This window comes from Pantherophis guttatus, chromosome 13 (genome assembly GCF_059756535.1).
Source record: "Pantherophis guttatus breed Tessera chromosome 13, ASM5975653v1, whole genome shotgun sequence".
NCBI classification, from domain to species: Eukaryota; Metazoa; Chordata; class Lepidosauria; order Squamata; family Colubridae; genus Pantherophis; species Pantherophis guttatus.
The window spans coordinates 19,398,541-19,423,953 of record NC_142075.1 but is presented as its reverse complement, the minus strand read 5'-3'; the positions used below and the strand labels follow the sequence as shown (position 1 = coordinate 19,423,953).

Genomic DNA, 25,413 nt, shown 5'->3' with positions numbered 1-25,413 from the left:
GCCTGCCGCCGCCCTCCGCCTCTCCTACAGCAAGGATGCTGCTGCTGCTGCTGCTGCTTCTGCTGGGAAGAAGGCGAGGCGAGGGCATCCCGTGCCAGCCGGCCCGGAGAGCTCTTGCAAGACTCCGGCTGCTGCCCAACAACTGCCTTGAGGGTTTATTTATTTATTTATTTATTTATTGCTGGATGCTCCGGTGCCCGAGCCGTTGTGTGCTGTTGCCCGGAGATGGGAGGACGAGTGATGGGTGGGTGGGGAAACGTATCGGAGGATCCGCCCCGATTCTTGGCAAGAATCGCCAAATGTTGTGAAAAGGAGCTTTTTTTAAAAAAAAAAAATAAAAAATCGCCGGGGGTATCTTAGTTACAAGTTCCTGAATGGTATATTGAAGGGAAGGGATGGGAAGAGAAGAAGGATGGTCTCCTTTCAGTGCAGACTTCTTCTTTTTTTTAAAAAATTTGATTTATATGCCGCCCTTCTCCAGAGACTCAGGGTGGCTTACAATGGGTTAAGCAATAGCCTTCATTCTTTTGTATATTTATACAAAGTCAGCTTATTGCCCCCACAGTCTGGGTCCTCATTTCACCTACCTTAGAAAGGATGGAAGGCTGAGTCAACCTTGAGCCTTGGCGAGATTCGAACCCTGCAGTAATTGCAGGCAGCCCCCTCCTATGCGGCTTCCTGGGTGGCTATTTTGGGGTGGGGGAAAGAAAGGAGCCTCTGGTTTTAGTTGCAGGGACCTAGGTTTGGCCAATGGCTTCGATCCACCTTGATGGCCATTCTCCGGGAAACGAGTGTGGAAGGCAGGAAAGAAATCCTTCCCATCATCCCCAATCCCTTGGGTGGGAGGGGGGAGGAAGGGGGGGGAGAGAAATCAAGTTTATTTTACCCCCAATTGATCATTTGGTGATGGATCTATCTCTCCTTGCAGCAGATGCTCCCATTGCAGGAAACGTCTCCCTTTCTGCAGGGTATGTAAAAAAAAAAAAAAATTGTGAAAACCCTGTGGTTTTCAAAGGTTTTTTTTGCTTCCTAGAAATCAGGGCTAAGATGGCAGCCTTGTCTTCTGGGTTGGTTTCAGCAGATGGACAGAGCCCAAGTTAGCCTGTCTCTCAACCACGAGACTCAACCCTTAGAAATCAGGAACTGGAGTGAGTGAAGTGACTTCATGTGCCAATCAGTAGCATCTGGTTACCAGAGGAGGTCATGGAGCTAAGTCGGAGTGAATTTAATATTCCATTGCCCCATTCAGACTATGAGAATGCGTTTTTCTCCACCACCACCCCAGGATTGCTCCCAAGTTGCGTCTTGGCTTGTGATTTAACCCAGATGCTTTCCTCGGAATCTCCTCTCTTTTACGTTCGGAGTTCACACCACTTGCTGACCCCAACGTGACTTGTTTGCTTTCGGTTCGACCGTGGGCGTGCTTGTAAAATAAGGACTATTTATTGTGGTTAATTAAGTCACTTTGAAACAATCTGTGGCCGAGGACAGTGGAGGATCCTAGTTTCTGTATAGAGAATGGAGGCGAAAAGGGCTCGTTGATATATGTAATTCTCTATAAATCGGGGTGTCCTTAAAAAAAAAAATCAATTTTCTTTTTTTAAATACTTCGTATTTAAAATATGAAGTATTTAGTTAAATACTAAATACTTCGTGTTTCGTATTTAACAAACCAGAGAATTCAGTTAAAATGCTTGTTTTAAAACACAAAAGGTTCAAAGGGACTCACTTGTTGGAAAATTGGGTTGTCTTTCTTGTGCCGTCTCCTTTCTAAATCCACAGATGACACCACCTCCTTGTGATCCAGCTGCAGTTGTGTAATCAGTACATTTTAAGAGCAAGGCAAGTGGCCATGCCAGATGTGTCTGCCAAAATAAACGTGTCCGAAGAAAACTTTAAAAGCTTAAATTAAACGAGATTAAAAAGAAAAACTAAATCTTGGGAATCTGGACCGGGAAACATACACTGCCTGCATTGCTGGTTATTAAGCTCATTTTGGTTGAATAAGGCCCAATAGGAGCTTGTATTGATTAATCTATCAATCATACCTCTGAGTTTCATGGAATTGATTGGAAGGTGGATTGATGTGGCCGTTTTGTGAGCAATGGATATGCTTCCAAACACATCATCTTCCCTATTAATTGCTCTGCTTGCTGTCCTTATTTCCTAACTTAGTTAGGAAATAAGTTACAATGGCACAGAAAAAAGTGACTTACGATCATTTTTCACACTTATGACTGTCACAGCATCCCCATGGTCATGTGATTTACATTCGGATCAGAGGTGGGTTTCAGCAGGTTCTGACCAGTTCTGGAGAACCGGTAGCTGAAATTTTGAGTAGTTCAGCGAACCAGTAGTAAAAATTCTGACTGGCCCCGCCCCCATCTATTCTCTGCCTCCCAAGTCTCAGCTGATTGGGAGGAAATGGGGATTTTGCAGTAACCTTCCCCTGGAGTGGGGTGGGAATGGAGATTTTACAGTATCCTTCCCCTGCCACGCCCACCAAGCCACACCCACAGAACCCATAGTAAAAAATTTTGAAACCCACCACTGATTCGGATGCTTGACAACTGACTCACATTTATGATGATTGCAGGATCCCGGGATCATGGGATCTCCTTTTGCGACCTCCTGACAAGCAAAGTCCATGGGGAAGCCAGATTCACGACACAACGGTGTTACTAACTTAACAATTGCAGTGATTGGAAACAAAAGTCGTAAAATGGGGCAAAACTCACTTAACATATTTCTCACTTAGCAACATAAAAGTTGGGCTCCGTTGTGGTCGTTAGTTGTAGACTACCTGTACTTATTTTATTTATGTGTATCACGCATGAGAAATAGGCAAAGCTTCAACTGCATCATTGCAGCCATCATCCTGACTTTTCTCACCACAACCTGCAAATAATACCAAATGTCCATCAGTTATGGCGAAAGAACTAATGCTGTGTTTTCAGCATTTTTTTATGAGCATGCCCGTGGTTGAATTTTTCTGAATTTTGTGGGATGAAAGCTGTATTTGGATATGTTAAGCTCACATTTTGTCTGCTCATCTAGGATACAGATAATTTCTGGCACGCTGCTTTCTTCTTGGCGGATGGGTAGTTAATTTTATCATTGTGAAAAAATTTAAATGTTGCTCCAGGGGAAAGGACTAGAGACTAGAGACAATGGCTTGGAATTGGAAAAATGACTACTTTACCTAAATAGTAGAAAAATGTGGTCAAAATCCAAATTTTTTTACTACTGGTTATGTGGGCGTGGCTTGGTGGGCATGGTGTGGCTTGGTGGGTGTGGCTTGGTGAGCATGGCAGGGGAAGGATACTGCAAAATCCCCATTCCCTCCCCACTCCTGGGGGAAGGATATTGCAAAATCTCTATTCCCACCCCACTCTGGGGCCAGCCAGAGGTAGTATTTGCCAGTTCTCCAAACTACTCAAAATTCCCGCTACCGGTTCTCCAGAACCTGTCAGAACCTGCTGGATTTCATCCCTGGGTCAAAGAGTAAAAATAGTTCAGTGCAGAAATGGGGAACACTCTACCCAAATAGTTGGGAGGTAATTAAGCAGAATTTATCTTTCAATACAAAAAGCCACTGCAGTAAGATTTCTGCGTAGCAGTGAATAAGATTAGACAACCTTTAAAATCTCTTCCCATTCTAGAATTGGGTTGTGTGAGTGTGTGTGTGTGTGTGTGTGTGTGTGTGTGTGTGTGTGTAGCGAATCACAACTATTAGTGCCCTATATTCTGCAAGATGTGTCTTTTCATTTTTATAGAGCCACTCTTGGTTCCCATGAAATGTTATCTCTGAAAGAAAGAAAGAAATGTATCCAAAACAGCAAGATGGAGAGTTTCTCCTGGAAGGATTCAAAGAAGTGATTATCGGTTTATGACCTTAGTCAAAGTGTAGAGTTTGCTGCTTACTGAAACAGTAATTCTTTCCGAAGAGAAACATTTTATGGAAGGAGCATCTAGGAGAGAAAAACCTGAAAAGACCAATTTATGTGGGGCAGAATAATTTGCTTTGCGTGAAATATTAAGTATGCTCTCCCAAATAGTTTCTCTTGGTTTCTTTCTTTACAACAACTCTGTAAGGCAAGCGATCAAAAATAAGTGATTGATCCAAAGTTATTCAGTGAGTGAGGATTTGAATCTATGCAAGCAGCCCAGTTGTGATCCAGCTTTAACCCAGCTTCCCAACTCTGGCTTGAGAGAGAGTTTGGAACCCCCAGTTTTCTGAATTAGCCTGCAGACATATGTGGAAGAGGAATCATCAAGACAGAGAAAGCTAGTTTGATTATCAGTCCGCTCTTACTTTCTTCATATTCTTTGCTCTAAAGTTTTCAGAGGATGCTAAACAGAACTCCCTGCACCTGCTGGCCAGGTCACCTGTGATTTGCAGTTGGGGTTTATCTAGAAGGCCACATTATCCACCTGTAATCTGGTTGGATGACTTCTGATGTTGGGATACCAATTCTGGGAGGTTCGTAGAGAAAACCTTGCTTTCTTTTGGTTATATTTCCAGATTTCCATAAAGAGACTAGTCCTCATTGCAACTGGGCTAAAGCAATGAGTAAATGAAGGTTGTTTCTGTTGACAGACCACACCCATTAAATGTTATTCTTGTCTAGTTCTGTTGTTCCTCTTTTTTTGGCACAGCAAAGTGAGATATTTTCCTTCTTTCCTCCACTATGAAACTCTTTAATCTTCTCTAGATCAAAGCAAGAGTGAGCTTGATGTACATAAACAGCTGCACAATTACATCAAAGGACCAGAAAAGCATCTATTGAACATGACAACAAGGATCGAGGCCCAGTTCGATTGGTTTCTTTTAATGGAATAGAGAGTCTTCATGTTTAAACAATTTTTAGTGAGAAGAAAAAAAATTAAGCCCAATAAAATTGTTTTTCAAAAAAGAGAATTGATGCATCCCATCAGGAACTTTTCAAATTGAGCAGCAAGAGTAGTTCTTTCAGCCAATTTTTAACTCCCACCAAGGAGGGTTGATATATTAATTGTTCTCAGGATGACACTATGACAGAAGCATTGTGGGAATTCTAAAGTCTGTCTTTATTTTGAGTCATCTACGTTTCTTGGGAGTGTTGAGATGTTGAAAACAAAATATTGGTAAGAAAGAAGTCACATGGGTGAGCTCTGACATATTGTTGAGGTTCAAGAAGTAGTCCAAGAATGACATATAGTACAACGGGATCTCCATGTAATTTAAGAATCATGTGCTCTAACCAGTACAATCACATTACTAGATGAGATCATGAAGCGAAGTCAGAGTGAAGGTAATATTTCATACTTTTATTTAGAATATAAGAATGTTTTTTTTCCTTCTGGGTGGAAAACATGTTTGAGAAGCAAGGATAAGTAAGCAACCAAAAATTTTGAAGCAATTGATCCCAATTATAAACACGACTTTCTGTCTCACATGAATTGATAATACTTCTTGTCTCACTGTAAGGATTTAGAAATTAATCAATAACCTTGTGTGTCATTCTGTGTGCAGATCTTAATAAATGAATCCAATGGGTAAACAGTGCTGTAAACTTGAACGCACAAACTGAAAATAGTTTCCAAGTCAGCAAATATTTCCTATCTTTTGCTGGAATAGAGAAACTAACCTTGAGAAAAGTGTGGGAAGAAATTCTCCTGGGTAAATCTCATTCTTTCCAGTTCCACACAGGCAGGCATTGCATAGGAGATGGAAGATCCTTCGTCTCCGTGAATGGTTGTGATTGAGCCATGGGACAACCCAGCACCAAGTCATGCCAAGTCAAAGCACAAGCAAAGAGGCAGTGCCAGAAAAAAAAAATCAAAGATAAAGAATATATCTGAACACAGACAGGCCATATTGATAAAATAAATGCTCCTTTGCTTTGACAATGCAAATGACAATGCTCAAGTGGGTAGAGTTAGCTTATGACTTGTGAGAACTTCATGAGATGCAGCTAATAATTCTTAGAGGCGTGTTAGAAGAATTACAACGAATTGATATATGTGATGTAGATTTAGTAGTTGAAAGAACCAAGCAGATATTAAGATTAGGTTTTGTATTATAAATCATATCATGTAAAACGCTGCCAATAAACCATTTCTGCAATGTTTGTAAATTATCAGAGAGAACTGACCATCTTCCTTCCTTCCAGGGATCCGGAAGACTGTCTTGTGAATGATTGACAGGTAAACGTCAACGGACGCGATTGAGAGACATGTCAGTGCCATTCCGGAAAGAGTTGGAGAAATACAAAAACATCAACGAAGATGAAATTCTGAACAAACTCTCTGAGGATGAACTAAAACAGCTAGAGAATGTCCTTGATGACCTAGATCCAGAGGTACGTTCTAAGCAATGAAACCATATTTCCAATGTTCAAAATTAGCCCCTTAAATGTTTATAATGCCTGAAGGTATAAAGATACAAGCTAGATTCATGGTTAGTTTGGTTTAACTGTATCCACAATGTCTATCACAGTGAACCATAATCCCTTGTACATACTGTAATGCCCAAGTTCACAAGACTAGGATAAACAATCCAAATGGGATGTCTTCAGTTCCATCAATGTGACCTGTGACAATAGATTATGGAATTTGCAATCATTCAGAAGGAACAAAGAGGTCTATTGCTAATGTTTGAAGGGACTCATGAAGCAGGAGAAGAGGATAGCCAAATAGACATACTGAGAGGATGATGGTGGGTTGGGGATGCAGTTTAATGTCTACTAGATCTGCGTGTGCTTTGAAAATGATTCAGAAGTGCTTTGTAAGGTATGAGCCATGGTGGCGCAGTGGTTAAGAGTGCAGTACTGCAGGCTACTTCTGCTGACTGCCGGCTGACTGCAATTTAGCACTTCAAATCTCACCAGGTTCAAGGTTGACTCAGCCTTCTGTCCTTCCGAGATGGGTAAAACGAGGATCCAAAATTCTTGGGGGCAATTATGCTGACTCTGTAAACTGTTTAGAGAGGGCTGTAAAACACTGTAAAGTGGTATATACAGTAAGTCCAAGTGCTATTGCTATAGAGAGAAGCACCTTTCTGCTAGTCATTCAACAAACCTAATTTTTTTCAGACTTCTGCTCAAGTCTGAAAAAATGGTGGTGTTTTAAGGAATAGCTCCCTTCAGCTCTGAAGCACTTTTCCCAAATCAGCTTTGTAGCGTGTACAACATTTTTCAAATGCAATGCAATTTCTGAGAAAAAAAAAAAAGATCCCTCTGGCAGCTCTATGTGTTGAGTTAGGTAGGGGATGCTGCAATGGTTGTAAATGCGAGGACAGGTTGTAAATCACTTTTTTGAGTGCCATGGTAAGTTTGAAGGGTCGCTAAACAAATGTTTTATGTCGAGGACGATCTGCATCCTTTTTGGGTGGTGCGGTGGCCTAGAGGTGGAGTTCTTACTTCGCAATCAGGAGGCTGTGAGTTCGATCCTAGGTAGAGGCAGATATTTCTCTCTCTGGGCACAATGAGAATACATCTGCTGAATAAAACTCCCCATTGGCGACAGGAAGGGCATCCGGCCAGTAAACGCTCAGCTCCATTCAGTTGCCCAGACTCCACCCCACAAGGGATTACGGGGTCGTTAAAAAAGGATGACTATCTGTATCCTTTTTCAATTCTGCTTGCTCTGAAACAGACGTGCGCATGAGCTAGATGTCACATTAAAAGAAGTTGTGGAAATGTTCAACTCCTCCTGACCGAATAATTCCTTCTGTTTCTCACACTCCCTGTGGCAGAATGCCCTTCTACCAGCTGGCTTTCGACAGAAAGATCAGACCAGTAAACCTGCCACGGGACCTTTCGATAGAGAACGACTATTGTCCTACTTGGAGAAAGAAGCATTGGAGCACCAAGACAGACCAGATATTGTACCCTTTACTGGAGAAAAGAAAGGTACGTCCCAGACTGCAACGAATAAAGAAAGGGAGATTTTGTGGCAAGACACCCCCCCTCCCCACAACACAGCGAACAAACATCTATGCAAATTGCAAGGGTTTAAATTGCAATTTGTGTAAACACCTTCTCTTATCCTAAATTATTATCATTATATAATCGAGTTCAATATGAAAAATTATGTAACAATTAAGTTTATATGTCACCTGTCTTCCAACAACTCCGGGCAGTTTATGATTGTTAAAAGCATTTAAAAACAAAAATCAATACAAAGAAAAAAAAAATCACAAGAGGAACAAGTTGCTGGTTTTACAACTTGCTGATTTTCCTCGTGGACTATCTTGGACCTCAAAATCTTTTTTTTTGTCCTTGTTTCCTGAATTCTACTTTAATATTCAATAGCAGGCTTGGATACCGTGACTCACAAGGCATATATGACTGTGACTCTGTCCATATTGGCTTGCTAGGATTTAATAAATTTGCCAGTTGGCTTCTCAAGGTATTTCTGTAATTTTTAATCTTAAGAGTCATGTTGCTCTGATCCATATTTTTCAACTTTCATGGTTCTCATTCAGGAAAAGGATGTAATTCCTAGCCAAAAGCTAGGAATTTTGGGACCTGTAGTATCAGTCCAGTTGCAAAACATCTGGTTGAAGAAGGGTGACAATACAGGATTTGTCTCACTCAAGAGTTAAATGGGAACTTTCTTTGTCTCTTTCCACTGAAAAGAGAACAGCAACAGGAAACTCCACCCAGAATTAACTCACCCCAACAGCATGTAGTAATTAGTTGCTAAATGATTTAATGGCACTGATCAGAAAATGGTAGGCACGGACTTGAGAAATATCACTTCTACAAAAGGAAATGGTGTTGGGTGTTTTAAAATTCCAAATATGTTTTGTTGTGGTTTTAATATATGTATATTTTGCATTGACCTTAATGAGTATTAAGCATAGACATTTATTTGCATTTCAGCTGAAGTTGGTAGAAAGCTTTGACTATGTTGGGAGACAAGATATACTCCATTGAATTTAGCGGAAAGGCGCATATGTTTGCATTTTACAATAGTAGTAATGTATTAGCAGCAGCGTAACGAGGTTGAGAAATGCTAATTGCCTGTAAGTGAATGGCCAAATACTACTTAGCTTAAATATTCTGGCTCCTATCTGCCTAGGAAAGTTGTTTCCATCAGCTTTTTTCCCCAGGATTACAGTATTCATTTTATTAACATGGAAGGTCTCTAGCAAAAAGGAGGGTATCAACTACTCTTCAACTAATTCTGAAGCTGGGCAACCTTGAAAGGGTTCAAGAAATAAAAGTTAAACTTTCCTCCTGCTTTGTGGTTCATTCTACAGCCCCCCTCTCCCCCCCAATAAGGGACACTCCAAATTAGACGAAATCAGGCAGCTGCCTAAATCTTGGCTAAAAGGAAGCCTCCTTGGTAGAAACAGAACAAATGTTCCTAGATTCATCTGAAGTGTCCTTCAAATTAGAGGGATCCCAGATAAAACAAGGGCATCTTCACACACGTATTTACTTCCCCAAGTCTCTGAAGCAGTTTGAAAGCTATCTGTAATTGTCTTTATTTCCACTATTCTGCATCTTTGTATTCTCATAATGTCAGCATTGCTGGGGAGCTGATTTATTTTCAGCTCAGCAGAGGTGTATTTGCAACAGCTAGGTTGTGGGTTTTTTTTAAGACACTAGGGTTTTATTTCCACATTAGAGGGAACTCTAACCTTCCACCACAATTAACAGCTTCTAAGCTTCGTGTCTTTGAAAGGGGGAACATTGGCTTGATGGCCTTGCAGCTCCTCAGACAACCAAGCGGAGTAACTGAAAGTCAAATGGATGAAATGCTGCCAAGATTAATTTTGTCTGCAACGTCTTAAAACTGTCCTGTAAAGTGCCAAATTGGGGTCCACCCCCCCTTTTCATCTTCTCCCTTTTGTGTACCGTAGCTTTGAAAGGATTTTTGCTCTGCGTGACAGAGCAATGATGCAGTCCGTGTCCCCAGTATTTCATGTTGACAAAACTCTGGGGGAGTGAAAAGAATTAGCAGTGAGAGCAAGAAGCAAGATATGATAGCCAGACTTGCAGTAGGTCCTGCGGCAATAAATCTCCTTACGTTCTCTCCATTTCACATGAAAAGAATGAATAGGAAAACAACAACCCCACCAATAACTTGACACGATGCCATGGAGTTGTCCCTGTGGAAGAAAGTACAGTACAGTGGAGGGAAACTGACAAAATGTTAGCCAATTTCACCCGTTCCTCCTTTTGCCTTTGGACTACAGGGGGGAAGCTGTCAGTTATCCAGCCAATACATTCTTTGCAGAAACTGAAGCCAGAGGGAGAGGCAAAGCAAGAGTTCCTTTTAATGGGGAGAGTAAGCCATGGCATCTGAAAACAAGTCAGCTCTAGCTCTGTAATGCTTTCAATAACCCAGTAGCTGAGCTACATCAACTTGAGTTCTCCAGTCTTGCTGATCTCATGGAGACAGAGAAAACCAGATCTGGTTACCAACTAGCACAGAATCCTTTTGTTGAAGTAAGGTAAAGGTTCTCCTCGCATATATGTGCTAGTCGTTCCCGACTCTAGGGGGCAGTGCTCATCTCCGTTTCAAAGCTGAAGAGCCAGCGCTGTCCGAAGACGTCTCCGTGGTCATGTGGCCGGCATGACTCAACGCCAAAGGCGCACGGAACGCTGTTACCGTCCCACCAAAGGTGGTCCCTATTTTTCTACTTGCATTTTTTACGTGCTTTCGAACTGCTAGGTTGGCAGAAGCTGGGAAAAGTAACGGAAGCTCACCCTGTTATGCGCCACTAGGGATTAAAACTGCCGACCTTTCAATCGACAAGCTCAGCGTCTTAGCCACTGAGGCACCGCATCCCTTACATTTGTCGAAGTACCCCGAAGGAAATAATATCTAGCTTATTTATCCCTGGTGATCAGAGTTTTCCCCCTGCAATATTTGTCTTCCTAATCCAACCTGGAGAAGCCTGTTTTCAAGTTTTTGAGAGTCCAAGGATAGTGTTCCAATATTTGAGGGGCTGCCACAAAGAAGGGGGGGGTTTTCAACCTGTTCTCCAGAGTACCTGAAGGCAGGACAAAAAGCGAGGGATGGAAACTAATCAAGGAAAGAACCAACCTAGGACTAAGGAAAATTTCCTGACTGTTAGAACAATAATTCAGTGGAATGACATGCCTCCAGGAGTTGTGGGTGCTCCAAACACTGGAGATGGGGACAGCAACTTGTCTGAAATGGCATAGTGTTTCTTGTTCGAGCATGGGGTTGGACTAGAAGACCTCCAAGGTTCCTCCCAGTTCTGTTATTCTCACAGGCATTGTAAAACTGGGATCCTGCAAAACTCGGATAACCCTTTGCAGCCCCCAGTGAGCCTGGATGCAAAACTGCCAAGCCGTTATGTAAGATGAGCTTGCTTGATTTAAAGCTGGCAAAACTCATTGAGATACTTGCATAAGAATAAGTCATGATCCTTCTTGGCAGGACATCCAAGACATGTGGTGTTTCTGACCACTGCCTTTATTTAATTTTTTTATTTTTAATTTTGGCAGGCCTTGCAGTAAAAAAATGGCTGGGGAGTGATCATTTGTAAAGCTTAACAGGCTTGATTCTCCTTGGAACTGAGCTGCTTGGGAAGTACTGGCTGAAATAAAGCAGAAACAGTCTTTCTAAGCAAAGAGACACAAAACCTAACAATGCCCAACCCAGTGGAAAAATCAGGTGGTAAATAGTAATCGGGAACAGGCAACCGAGGTGAACATAAGCATCTGATAAAAGGGATGCTGCCCAGGAACATGTATGTCATCATACACGTGAGTCTTAAGAATATCACTCATCATGGAGCCCACAGACTGATCTTAAATCATGGATTGAATAAACCATGGTTGAAGTTTCCTATCAAGCTAAGCTGTAAACAGAGTGACTGGATTTACATGTCATGCCCAGCCACAAATAAGCAAATGACATTATGCCTCAGTGGGATATGTAAAACGAGTAGCTAATGTTGCTATCTTTACGGAAAAGGAGCATTTACCTATCTGCAACCCATATTTCCACATCAAGAATCTCTGAAAATTTTAGCTCGGCTCTGGGTTTTCTGCTTCTTAATATAGTGAGCTAAATGACTTCATGACATGGGCACTTCCTTCTAGCACTGGCAGATAGTAGAATTTGTTTTTTCTCATTCAATCATTAAAATATTTTCACTTTTCACTATTGCAGATTTAACTGGCAGCTTCGGCACCACTCTTGGGCTGTATGTATGGGGATCAGCAAGAGAGAATGTGGCATGAGCATCCTATTGGTTTATGTGTAACGCAAAGGTGTGATAATATATATTTGTTGGCCTTTAAAAAAAGTGCCATCTCGTATATGAACGTGTATAACAGAATACCAGAATTGGAAGGGATCTTTTAGTCCAACCTTTTGCTCAAGCAGGAAACCCTATACCATTTCAGACAAGTGGTTGTCCAATCTCTTCTTAAAAACTTCCAGTGTTGGAGCACTCACAATTTCTGGAGGCAAGGAGTTCCCCTGATTAATTGTTGCAAGTTGGAATCTAGTGTTAAAAGCCAATTCTAGTGTATCTGAGTCCCCCCCCCCAACCTCCTTTTCCAGCCCACCTTTATTCTTTGTTTGGAATAGACCAGTCCACTAGGGAAGTCTTGGACAAAATAAATTATCCCACACTCCGTTGCTTGTGGAGTTCCAGTAGATATATTAAAGCTTTCCATCTGGTTTCATTTACTCTGTGGAAGGACAGTAGGGTGGGGGGAAATGGTGGGAGGTGGGAGAGCAGAGGCAATTTGATCACTTTTCTAGCAAATATTCATATCTGCCTAGGGAGACCCATTTCACACATCTGGAGCGCTGTGGCTTTATAGATCAAAAGTATCTTGAACAGGCTGAGTTTGCACAGTATTCTAAGCTGTGGTTTCTTTAACTACAGTTGGCTGAACAATCGTTGGGGCCTACTTCTCATATAACATTAAACAACAGAAATGGGATGGATCTATGCAACGCATTAAGTCAAAATCAAACACATTATGGCTTGGCACAAAAGAACGAACATGATCTGGAGAACCCCCTCCTCATACAGCATTGATCCTGCGTCACAAAAATCACATAAATTATTCTTCTTGGACCATAGAGCCATTTTTTTTTTCTTTTTCAGCTGCAGCACAGCTCAAATGACAAAATTTTATTTTTAAGTTTTGACACTGGAATGCAAGAGCAACTTATAGGCAGGGCGAACTTGGCCCCCTCTAACAGATTTCACAGGCAGTCCTATCAGCAATCCCAATATAATCTTTCCAGTCAGTTTTATAGCTCCTGTAAAAAATTGCTAGCTTGATTTTCCTGCTTGTATAAACAGTGCGCAGCGAACCCCTGCTTCACCTTGACTCACCTCCCAATCTTTGGCCTCAAGTGAGTCATTCTTCTCTTCCCCTCAAACATGTGAATGTTCTATAATGCGACTCAGATTGTAGTTCTTGGGAAAGATGTCTGGCCCCAAACGGATCACATTGTGCCATCATCAAAACTTTCCATTCGGGAGGAATGACATATTGTCAGCAATGAGCTTTCCTCATATTTTAACCACTCAGATGTTTTCACAAAGTGGCCAAACGCATGCAGGGTGTGTTGACAAATGGGGATGGGAGTTAGCTGCTCAATTTTTTTAAAACCCCTTTTGTAATTCTAGAAGTTTCTGTAGCTCATGTAGAGGGCAATATCTGTATGGTAATTTTTGCATTCGCCTATTGTTGGTGGGACGCGGTGGCTCAGTGGCTAAGATGCTGAGCTTGTCGATCAGAAGATCGGCAGCTCAGCGGTTCGAATCCCTAGCACCGCGTAATGGGGTGAGCTCCCGTAACTTGTCCCAGCTTCTGCCAACCTAGCAGTTCAAAAGCAGGTAAAAAATGCAAGTAGAAAAATAGGGACCACCTTTGGTGGGAAGGTAATAGCATTCCGTGTACCTTTGGCATTTAGTCATGCCGCCATATGACCACGGAGACATCTTCGGACAGCCGCTGGCTCTTTGGCTTTGAAACAGAGATGAGCACTGCCCTCTAGAGTCGGGAACGACTAGCACATATGTGCGAGGGGAATCTTTACCTTTTTACCTTTTGTTGTTGGTGGAGGTGCTTGTTCTCAGTGATCTGAGTTGAGCAGGAATGGAGATTGATTACGTTCCTAGCTTCAAAATGGTTTTGGAAGACTGGGGAAGTAGAAATAGCATTATGGGAAAATGCCTTAAAACTGGTTTTATTATAATCAAGAAAAACAAGCTTCCTACTGCAGATATTCCAGCAGGACAGGTTACAAGGCTGGAGATAGGGATTGGACCATCGGCTGGAGATAAAGAGTGGACTGTTACGTGATGTTGAGCCTGTGCATGAAAGAGAAGAGTGAGGAGAAACAAGGGCTTTGGAGAACAGTTGTGGTATGGCTTGGATGGCCTCTATTCAAACCTCACCTCTGCCATAAATTCATACAGTGGATGTAAGCAGTCACAGCCTTATTCTTGTTCTCACTCCCATGATCAACAGAGAAATTCCATTGATGGTTTTTCTTACCAAGCCATTGCTTCGTAAGTAGGTGGAGTGCTTTTGGCTCTCAAAAAATACAACACATGATTATTATATATATATTTTTTCTTTTGTGAATCATTCCCCCCCCCCTTTATAAGTGGAGAACCAACATAGAACTATAAAGCTTGTCTTGGGATAGCCAGTCTCTTAACCCGGTCTATCGGACATGCACTTGACCTAAATTCTTCAGAAGAATGTGAGGATAACAACATCATGTATAAAATAATGAAAACAGGACAACCCTATGGCTGAGCAATGAAGATATGTCATTTTATCCATCAGTCTGCATGATGGGATTGAGTCAGGAAAGGTTAAATGCATGAGACCTTCAAGAGCTGATGCATTCCTTTGAAAATTATTACCTTATTGCCAGTTTTTAAATTTGGAAATTATGAATCATTTTCCTAAAAATAATACCAGCAGTTAAATGTTTGCTTTTGTTGGCTTTTACTGTGTGAACAGGCTCGACGGCTGTCCAGTAGGAGGCCTGTAGTTGCATTTTAAATTACACAGGCTTTGCTGAGTAGGACTTGACCCCAATAATCCCATTTAGGACTGGATCCTAGGATATAGTCAGTATTCATTCATCCGCTGAATTTTGGTCATTTCCCTGGGTTGCCTATAATCCATAAATGTTCTTTCTCTGAACTCATTCTCAGTAGAGTAGACGCTTAGGATGAACTTCCCTAAGCTCGCAACCATCATGCTCTTCAATTGATTCAGTTCATTTCTGTCTTGAAGGAAAAGCGTTTGTGCCTAAGGAGAGACCAATAGAGACCCACACAGAAAAGAAGGTGACTCTGGATCCAGAATTAGAAGAAGCCCTGGCCAGCGCCTCTGATACTGAGCTGTATGATCTAGCAGGTGTGTGGCAAGATTGTTTATTTGTTTGCTTCATAGCAGGGTCAGTCTTTCAGTCACTACTGTTGTTGTCAACAGTACATAAATATGGCTAGGTTTGGTGAGACGGATGTGTATATGAATATTCCCTTACCGCAAATGGAAGCCTTACTCTTAAGTGAATCCCACAAATGCACTAACAGCACTCCTTTGATTGAGAAACCAAAGAACAGGAACTCTAGAACTGGGTTTAATGGCAGTGTTGATTAGTCAAAGATTTCAACATTCAGATATGCTGAATATTCAACGTTCTAAAATGGTATACAGGGAGGTTTGAACAGAACTCAAAGCATATGCGTAAGTATTTTCCAACACAGAGAACTGTTAACCACATGCAAATGTTTGCTCAGGGCTATTATAGAAGAGTATAGGTATTATATAAGAGTGTAGGTATGCAGCCAGCCAGTACAGATTTCTGACATTCACACTTATTGAAATATATGCGCATGATGGGTAAGTCTTCACATCTTTTCCAAAATGGAAGGGTTATTCCATTTAAGAAATGTATTATGGATGAAATAGCTAATAGAATGCTGTTAGTATATCATGAAGGAGCTTAATGGGTCAGCAGTTAAAAAGCACTGGAGAGCTGTCAGCCCGGATTCGAGACCTGAACTCTGTGCAATGGGGTGAGGTCCCGTTCCTCACCCCAGCTCCTGCCCAGATAGCAGTTCAAAAGCATGAAAATACAAGTAGATCAGTGGTGGGATTCAAATTTTTTTACTACCGGTTCTGGGGGGCATAGATTGGTGGCGTAGCAGGGGAAGGATCCCCATTCCCACCCCACTCCAGGGGAAGGATACTGTAAAATTTCCATTCCCAGGGGAAGATTACAGCAAAATCCCCATTTCCTCCCGATCAGCTGGGACTCGGGAGGCAGAGAATAGATGGGGGCGGGGCCAGTCAGAGCTGGTATTTACCAGTTCTCCGAACTACTCAAAATTTCCGCTACCGGTTCTCCAGAACTGGTCAGAACCTGCTGAATACCACCTCTGAAGTAGATAAAGAGATACCACTTGAGTTGGAAGGTACCAGCTTTTCATGCACCTATGGCATATAGTCATGCTGGACACATGACCATGGAAATCGTCTTCGGACAATGGTGGCTTCCTCAACCAAGAAACGGAGATAAGCCCTAGATTCGGATATGACTGACAGAGAAACCTTTACCTTTAGTATATCATATGGCTCAGTTGAATAGGTACTGAACTCATCGCTGCCCTTTTTCTAGATAGTTTTATCTGCTCTACTTTTTATCTCAATTAAACTGCTATATATTAAACTCATTATTCCCATCTGCTTTCATATAAATGATAAGCCCATTTCCATTTTTAAAACCGGATTTTTAATTTTTGTGGTTACATTCCAGGTTTTATTGGGTTACACTTTGCATTTTCAATTATGTAAAATGTTACCTGGTAAGCTTCTTTGAAGAGGCAATTTTTCCTAAACAGCAGTATAAAATAATTTAAATAAATCATCCTGAATGAAAAAAACAATCCACCCGATTAGACGCCTCTTGATATATTAGCTACTGATGGGTAACATGGAAGAATTCTAGGAGAAAAGCAGGAGATTCTAGATGAAGGCCATGTCTTTTCAAGCCATTTTATTGCTGGTATTTCTGGTACTTCTAGCTGTCCTCGGAGTTCATAACTTGGTCAACAACCCTAAGTTTGATGAAGGAACCACCGGTCAAGATGGCAAAGGAATTGTGAAAAGTAAGTAGAGATGTTCCCCTGCATCCCATCTCGCAAAGGAAGAGGACAATGTTCTGCAACCATCAAACTACTTATGCTGCTATCTTTTTCCCACTGTGATGGTTATAATTGTTGCAAAGATCCAATTAGCAATTGGTCAACGTGGCAGGTCTCCTAAACTGCATTCCCATCGTGAATGAGGTAATTAGGAATTTGCTCTGTCAGGCACTTTTGTTCCAAAAATAATATTTTCCCCCTTAGGCAGTAGTATTTGTTAAAATATATAATTAAAATAGCTAGTGAAGAATCTATTTTAGGAGTTTCTACGAACTGAGTTATATAACTGAAAATGTAGCTGGCTATGAGAAGTTAAACATGAGCTTAACCTATGCCCTGGTTTAAACATGGTTTATTGAACAAATCAAAATTGGCTTTGTTTACATAATCAGCGAAGCCAAAACCATATTTAATTATCATGATATATGAAAATTTATGAATGCTTATGCCTAGTTATCTGCAAGAAAAAGGAAGAGAACTTGACAGCCTTGTCTGAAAGCCTTCTGTTGAGTAAACAAAGTCTTGAATAAGGGATAAAGTGTTTGCAAAATCAAAATTTATAGCCATGCCTGCTAGGCAGCCTGACATCGCAGTCAATTGTTAGAAGTGGACAAAAGTTTAAAACAAGAGAAAGGACAAAGATGACTTTGTAGAAACGAGAAAGCCAAAACTGTTATAAAATAATCCATCAGATTATAATTGGTGGCTTAGAATGCCTATGTCACTTTACTGAAAACAGTATTTCTAAAGAAAATTTCGCATTAATGGTATATGGACGGAAGGGTGGCATTAGTGCTTTTTTCTCTCCCCCCCAGATGTTGTTAAAGGTGAAAAGGTCAAGCCTGTTTTTGAAGAACCGCCTAACCCAACAAATGTTGAAGCCTGTTTGCAAAGAATTAAGGCAAATGATCCCACTCTCCAAGAAGTCAATCTCAACAACATAAAGGTACTTCTATCAAAGTCAAATTCAGTTGTTTTATTGTTCCAGTCTTAACTTGTAAAATACAGTATGTTGAGATGGGCTTTATTTTTTCTTGTCTAGATTATAGCTTCATCCATCAAAGATGTTATGAAGCAGATATTAAAGTTCATGTCAGTATTCAAATTGAAATTTTAAAAAAGACTATATATTTGCATTCTTTACAAACATGAAAGTCACCAGGGTAAATGATACTTCAGAGGATGATGAATTGCAATTTCATTCCCTTCAGAAAGATATGCTGAAACATTTAAAAGACCAATGATCAGTCTTATAAACACAACATTTTTGAGTGAGATAGAAACGACTATGTGTGTGCTCTCTGTTGCGGAACTGTTGCTTGTGCCTCTTCCTTTTTTAAAGCTTCTTTACATTATCTAGTTAGATAAAATGTCTTTGTCTTTTATTAGCTTTAGATTGATCCTAATTTATTTGCCTGACCTTGTTTTATTTGAAATATTTTGTTAGTTGTCTTGATGCTATTTTATAGAAAGGTGGGATACAAGTTTTATTATTAAATGTGTGTAATCCAAATTAAAATTAGGGACCTGCTCAGAAAGTTGGTTCATTTACAATTTGGGATACTGTGCTGTCCAACACAGTTTTGACTTAGTACCACTTTGACAGAACCAGGTCACTCACTATATGACTATCCTGGAATCTATTAAATTCAAGTAATTACAATAAAGCTTTTTTTAAATCTTATACAGAACATCCCAATTCCAACTCTTAAAGAGTTTGCAAAGGCTCTGGAAACCAATAACCACGTGAAAAAATTCAGCCTGGCAGCTACTCGAAGCAACGACCCTGTTGCAATGGTGAGGTTTTCTTGGGGAAAATTGCATATTCTATTTTAATACTGGGTTGATAAAAAGTATTAGAAAATAATGCAGAATAAATAAATACGCATAATAAATATGTAATATTTCTTAAGGCAAACAGAAACAAAACTGCTGTGTTTCTTTTCAGGCTTTTGCAGATACGCTAAAAGTAAACAAGACACTGAAAAGTCTAAATATAGAATCCAATTTTATCACTGGGACAGGCATCCTTGCTTTGGTTGATGCTCTGAAAGGAAATGAAGTACTGACAGAAATCAAAATTGACAATCAGGTAAGGAAAGGGTGGAACTTCGGATTGGCTGGACTCTAAAAATTGCTGTTTCGCGATAAGGCTTGTTTGGGATCTTGTAATAAGACAGAGCTCAAAGTGGCAGGATAAGCCTGATTTAATGTATATATTTGATTTTTCTTAGTATGTTAAAATTCAATCATGCAGGAACCTTCAGTCTGAAAATATTAATGTTTCTTTTACACTCAGAAATAGGTTACTGTAAGAGATTAGAATTTCCCTAGTCTAGCATTTTCCCTCTTACAGTGATAAAGCTAGGAAATTATTTCAGGGGGGAGGGATTAGTATCTGGTTTGTTCAAAATGCAAGTCCCTGCTTGACTTTCTATAGGAAGTCCTCAACTGAGCCCAAAATTTATGTTGCTAAGTGAGAAATCTGTTAAGTGAGTTTTCTTGCCACAGTTGTTATCACTGCAGCTGTTAAATTAATAACACAGTTAATTTTTTGACTATGATAAGCTCTACCACCCCACACCAAATATTAAATCTAGTTTAGCCCTTAGAGACTTGAGTTTTGTGCACGAAGTCGCATTGATGATGATGATATGATATCAATTTAGGTTGAAAGTTGTCTAAAGAGAGACGCTGCTGTGAATCAGCAACGATATTTTCCATTTGATTCGATCTTGGTTGCTTTCTCAGAGACAACAGCTTGGTACAGCAGTGGAGATGGAGATTGCTCAGATGTTGGAGGAGAATTCGCAGATTCTCAAATTTGGGTACCAGTTTACAAAGCAAGGCCCAAGAACCAGGGTAGCAGCTGCCATCACTAAAAATAATGATCTAGGTAAGATACCAACCCTTCAAATTGATGAAAGCTCAGGAGCATCCTTACCGGAGAAAATACTGAATTCAATTCAGACTAGGAAAAATAGAAAATGCCCAGTCTTGTTTGGGCCATTACAAAATGACACATCTGATACACAAGGATCACCAAGGCTCTCTTAACACAAAACGAAATTGATGAAGCAAGAGTGGATTAAAAGGGGTGACCATCATTGTAAAAATAAACAGATCTTCTTTCTCAATGGTCAGAAAGGTTTGTCTCTTGAGAAACAAGGCTAATTAGGAGTTTGTCTACTGATAAAGAGAGAAAGTTTTTCTTTACATTTTGAGGGTATGGTGAGAGGGTTACAAACATAACTGTACCAGAAGCTTTCTTACCAGGTTAGCTAGTCACTTGGAAACTTCTGTTTTTACCCTATAGTGAAATAATATAATAAAACAATGATGGCTGAACCCCATATATAAAAGAAAAATACTGATGAAAAGGAATTAATATCCCACCTTGTTGTTATTTAAGTAACACTTTATTCTTTATGTTGGATTTCCAAACAATACAAGTTGTACTGTGTAAAACAAAGCTTGTAAATAAACAACACAGGAACCCAAAATATGCATATTTAGGTTTAGGTTAAATAATAAACAGAAATGATTTGCTGCCCGAATTTACTGTAGATTTACTACGGTGCAAAATTAAAGGATAACAAATGATACTCGTCCCGTGGTGGAAGGGGTGAACACAAGTGTAGACATAAATAAACTTGTTTATTAATCACCTTTACAAAAAAAGTTACAAAATTAGAAAAAATATTTTGTGACACTTACAAAGCAATGTTTGTCCCTCTTCCTTTCTCTTTTTCTTTCTCTAGTTCGCAAGAAACGAGTGGAAGAACGCCATTAGCCTTGTCTCTGAGGATGTGAAGGAAGAGAAGGATTTCATCAAAATCTCATAAAATTTACTGATTTAAAGGGAAGATACTGGAAAGGCTTTAGAACGAGACTGCTCATGTTCCATTACCTCAATTCATCCTTTCTTGTTATTTCAACACCATAATCCAGCCTAATTTTCTTTTTCCCAGCAATCAACAATCATGCTCTGAATTCAAGATGTTCTGAATGGAAGACCAGCCGAAACTTGGTGTCAAAACGGGGAGAGCTGCAAGTTAGTCTTTTCTCTCCCTTCCATGAGTGATTAGGAAATATTCCTGCAGGTCCACTGAAACAAGTGGGAATTGTTTAGTGGATTGTCCTTTCTATTTTGTACAAATCACCACCTTGTCTTGACTCATAGTAAGCCTAGGTTTGCTCTCTGTTTCCTGTTATCTTTGTACGGCTATGTGCAAATTGTAAAGAAAGGGACCAAGGTCATTTTAAAACAACTTGTCATGCCAAGGTGGAACTGTTCTCATACCAGCACACTCTGCCAAACAAATCAATCTTCAAATTCCACAAGACTACAATGTGCCATAAGCTAGACAGTAGATATATTGCAAAATATTGCTTCTGGAGCAGATAACTCGAGACAAATCTCACAATAGGCTTTGTTAATACCAAATTATAATTTTCAATAACCTTATCTTAGAGCACACTGTAGGATCTAACGGTCAGGACGGATTCACATAAAATGAACACCATAATGTAATTTTCTTAGTACTCATTTCGTACATGTGTAAACATGCCCAGTATAACATAGTGTTATGTGTGAACGAAGCCAGTAAGGACTCATTTGACAAACCACGGATTAAAAATTCTGAATTAACACTATGCCTAAATGCAATGCCAGACAAAATTGGAACTGCAATACGTTAGCATTCTTTTTTCTTTATATTTAGCAACTCATGCTTTAGCTGTACTTAACTTTCAACATTGACTGGATCCTTCTAAACGTAGAACAAATCCTCTAAGGAAAATATGCTAATTTATCCATGGCACAGAATAATAATTAGCACAACCCACAGCTTGAAAATCTTTCTCAGTCATGGCTTCTGATTTTAGCTTTCTGGCTGAGTGTAAATCATTACTTAGTTAAATTAGTCCTAGCCATGCTTTGCCTTGATATGAACTGAGATATTAAACTACATACTGTATAGGGTGAACAAACTCATTCTCCAAAATAAGGAGTCATCAAGGGAATCATTATGTTTCCTGTACATAAATATGAAGACACTGGCTATAAGTTAAATCCCTTCTCAGTGGAGGGATATTAAACTGAAAGCAATTCCATGTCACCATTCCAGGCATGAGAAAGCCTCATGAATCCATCTTGCATGATTGCAAGGACTGTTGACTATGTGCTCACATATGTTACTATTAGGTGAGCCAGTTTCCTAATATAATTTGCCAACTTAAAATAGCTTCAGATGACCTTTTAAGTTATTTGTTGATGTGTGTATATGTATTAATAGGAGGCCAAAATAATTACCGACAACCCATTTGATGTATATAAATGTTCTAATAATAATGTTGTGTTTGTCAAATTGCTTTTAAGGTGGTTTTAATTTCTGAAACTAGACATTTGTTATTACTATTGGCCACTGGATTCAGTGATTCTTAGATAGTGAAGATTAAACTCATCAGTCACTACGGGAGATTGGTGAGAGAGACATTTCATATCCATGTCACCTAGGAAACAAAGTCTTTGAAATGGATTTATTCTCAGGTCAGAAAACCCCACATTCCAACTTTAGTTATCAGGTTACAAAAGAAAACCATTAGTGAACAATGGATAGCACAAAAGGAAAAGGGAATTCCTCACTACAGTTTCCTGAATAAGACAACAGAATGCCATTAATGGGACTCCCTTCTATAGATTTTGAGATCTGCTCTTTTGGTTAAAAATGGTTAAAAATATTTAATGCCATACATGTATTAGACTGGGGAAAAATAGATGGGAAAAAAGTGACTCTCACTGTGCAGAAATTTAACAATAGTTATTATTAAATAATAATAGTAATGATTGATGTGAAAATCCCACAGAACGTGAAAAAAGCCTTGAGAACCTCTGCATAAATGCAGTGTTAGCATTTAGTTCCACAAGATCTTCCTTGTGCTTTTAAAATTCACTGCAACTGAAATGCATCACAGTATTAAAGAGCAACTGGGAGAATAACCAGTAAGTGACTCACTATTGTGTCTGTAATAGTTGGAAAGAAGTACTTAACTAAGATTACCACTAATTTAAATAATTTTTTGTTTTTATTTTCCTCAGTATAATGCCATTTGGATGTCTTTTCCAAACCCCAGTAAACGCTTGACTATCTCTATAGCCGGGCATAAAAATACATTTTAAAATAAAATGCATTGTTATTTATAGCTATGTAAATTAGCTTTAAAAAAAGAAACTACAGATTTTCTGCCTGCAAATTTCCACCCAATGTATGGCAAAAATAATTGGAAAATAGCTGTTTGCACAAGTTGAATCATTAGTAAAAGGGTATGTGTATACTACTACATTAAAAACATACCTATTCAGAAAGCACAACTTCTAAAAAATGTTCCCAAATCCCATTTTCATATAGTCCAACCCAAAGATTTCCAAGAATGTCATCTGAAATCATTTTTAGAATCATTTTAAAAATACTGCATGGAAAATTAGGTCTCAAATCATTTGATAATGACATACTTAAAGATGGATGTTCCCAAGACCATAACACATTCTTTTCTTTCTTTCCCAGCTTTGACAGATTTTTCCACATCATAATTTAAATGTCTGTTCATTGATGTTTCTTCATTTCAGAAAAAAAACCAACATCAAAATCATTTTATTAATTCAACTTGCAGCCTTATTAATCCTTCTACCCTAGAGTTGTCTGTCTTTAAATGTCTAAATAATATAGATATGACTGCCATAAAAAAGAGGCATTCACTGGGTTGCATGAGAAGATAAGAATGTCCTTGTCTTGAATAATATCTGCTTCAACATACATGTGCATCCTTTGAAAACAAAGTTGGGTTTTTTTTCTTGGGAAGTATTTATCATATGTAACTTCCATCATACCATCATCACTCATGCAAATATTACTGATCAGTCACAGCTTTAGAACAGAGTACTGTAACTACTAATAAATTAGAAAGTTATTTTAATGTGTTTGTGCAGTTACTTGAAAAGTCAGATTTGATACACAGTGTAGCACCTGCTAATAGAATAAATTTTATCATAGTCTATCACATTCAACTAGTTAAGAAACAGAAGCTTTATACATTTAGTTTTGAAAAGTTATCTTGATAAGAAGCTGCCTATCTTTATTCTATGTCATTTATTCAGGAGGATAGATTTCAATTGCTACAAAAGACTGGTATTTAAAATGCTCTTTTTGTTTGATCATATTCTATTACAACTGAATAATAGGTCAATCTTTAGAAGTAAAACAGGTGAAAAAAAGGATTGATAAGAAATAGGTTCCAACGATTGAAAAAAAACTGGATGTAAAATATGACTAATATAAATTCCTATATTGGGTGAAAAAACATAATAGGAATCAAATTAGGCATTTTAAGGTCTTATGTTATGCTTCAATCACGTGCAACCTCTTACCTGTAAAGCTTCAGTCATTAGCCTAGTAGAAATATTTTAATTATACATAAGCTAATACGTCAGTGTAAAGGCTTCATACAATATTAAAGTTACATGATGGTCAGCATGGATTATATCTAAATTTAACTACTAATTAACCAATTGTGAGAAATTTCAGACAATTGCTTTATACATAGATTGTAACCATCCGATGTTACGACCAGGTTTGTGACGGTGGCTCAGAATTAAAACTTTCTTTGACTCTTATTTTTTAACACCCAAATTTGGCATGCTTTATTCAAATTAAAAAAAGGAGTGGGGAATCAAACTTAGGTTTTCCCAAGAACCCTAAAAGTTTTCAGGTAATATATCACAGATCAGAAGAAGTCTGGTAAAACCTTTTAAGACAAACATATTTTATATAAAGTGCTTTTATTTAAAAAAAAGGGAAAAAAAGAACTAAGTAAAACATGTTTATACTGTATAAAGTGTTTTTTTAAAAAAAGAAACTGTAAAACATTTTATATAAAGTGTTTTTATTAAAAAATAGTAAAGAAAGAACTAAGTAAAACATGTTTATACTATATAAGCTTTTTTTAAAAAAGAAAAAAGAACTAAAACATATTTTATATAAAGTGTTTTTATTAAAAAATAGAAAAGAAAAAAAGTATAGTACAGCAACCGTGCCGTTGTTTTCCACTAGAGGGAAGAAGAGCACATCAAATGCATTTAACAAAAGTTTCCAATTTGGAAATTATTGTCTTTGATCTTCTAATAACAGGAGAGGAAGTTTGTATAGAACCAAAAATAAATATTTCCCTACTTCTCAAAAAAA

At 39.0% G+C, this 25,413-nt stretch overlaps 1 protein-coding gene across 3 annotated transcripts; it reads left to right on the top strand.

Annotated features, from left to right (window-relative positions):
• On the top strand, positions 1 to 24,148 carry LOC117674590 (tropomodulin-2). Of its 3 annotated transcripts, none has more exons than XM_087878239.1 (10): positions 1 to 153; positions 6,156 to 6,344; positions 7,739 to 7,895; positions 15,258 to 15,380; positions 17,054 to 17,137; positions 17,989 to 18,119; positions 18,863 to 18,970; positions 19,122 to 19,265; positions 19,925 to 20,069; positions 20,935 to 24,148. In XM_087878239.1, exons 2-10 carry the CDS (start codon positions 6,219 to 6,221, stop codon positions 20,964 to 20,966), a joined length of 1,050 nt encoding a protein of 349 aa, XP_087734365.1. In that variant the 5' UTR covers positions 1 to 153; positions 6,156 to 6,218; the 3' UTR covers positions 20,967 to 24,148. The 3 variants fall into 3 exon arrangements, with proteins under 3 accessions (XP_087734365.1, XP_034288564.2, XP_087734366.1); XM_034432673.3 differs by lacking the exon at positions 1 to 153 and adding an exon at positions 951 to 968; XM_087878240.1 differs by lacking the exon at positions 1 to 153 and adding an exon at positions 4,341 to 4,483.
• Positions 24,149 to 25,413: the final 1,265 nt, after the last annotated feature.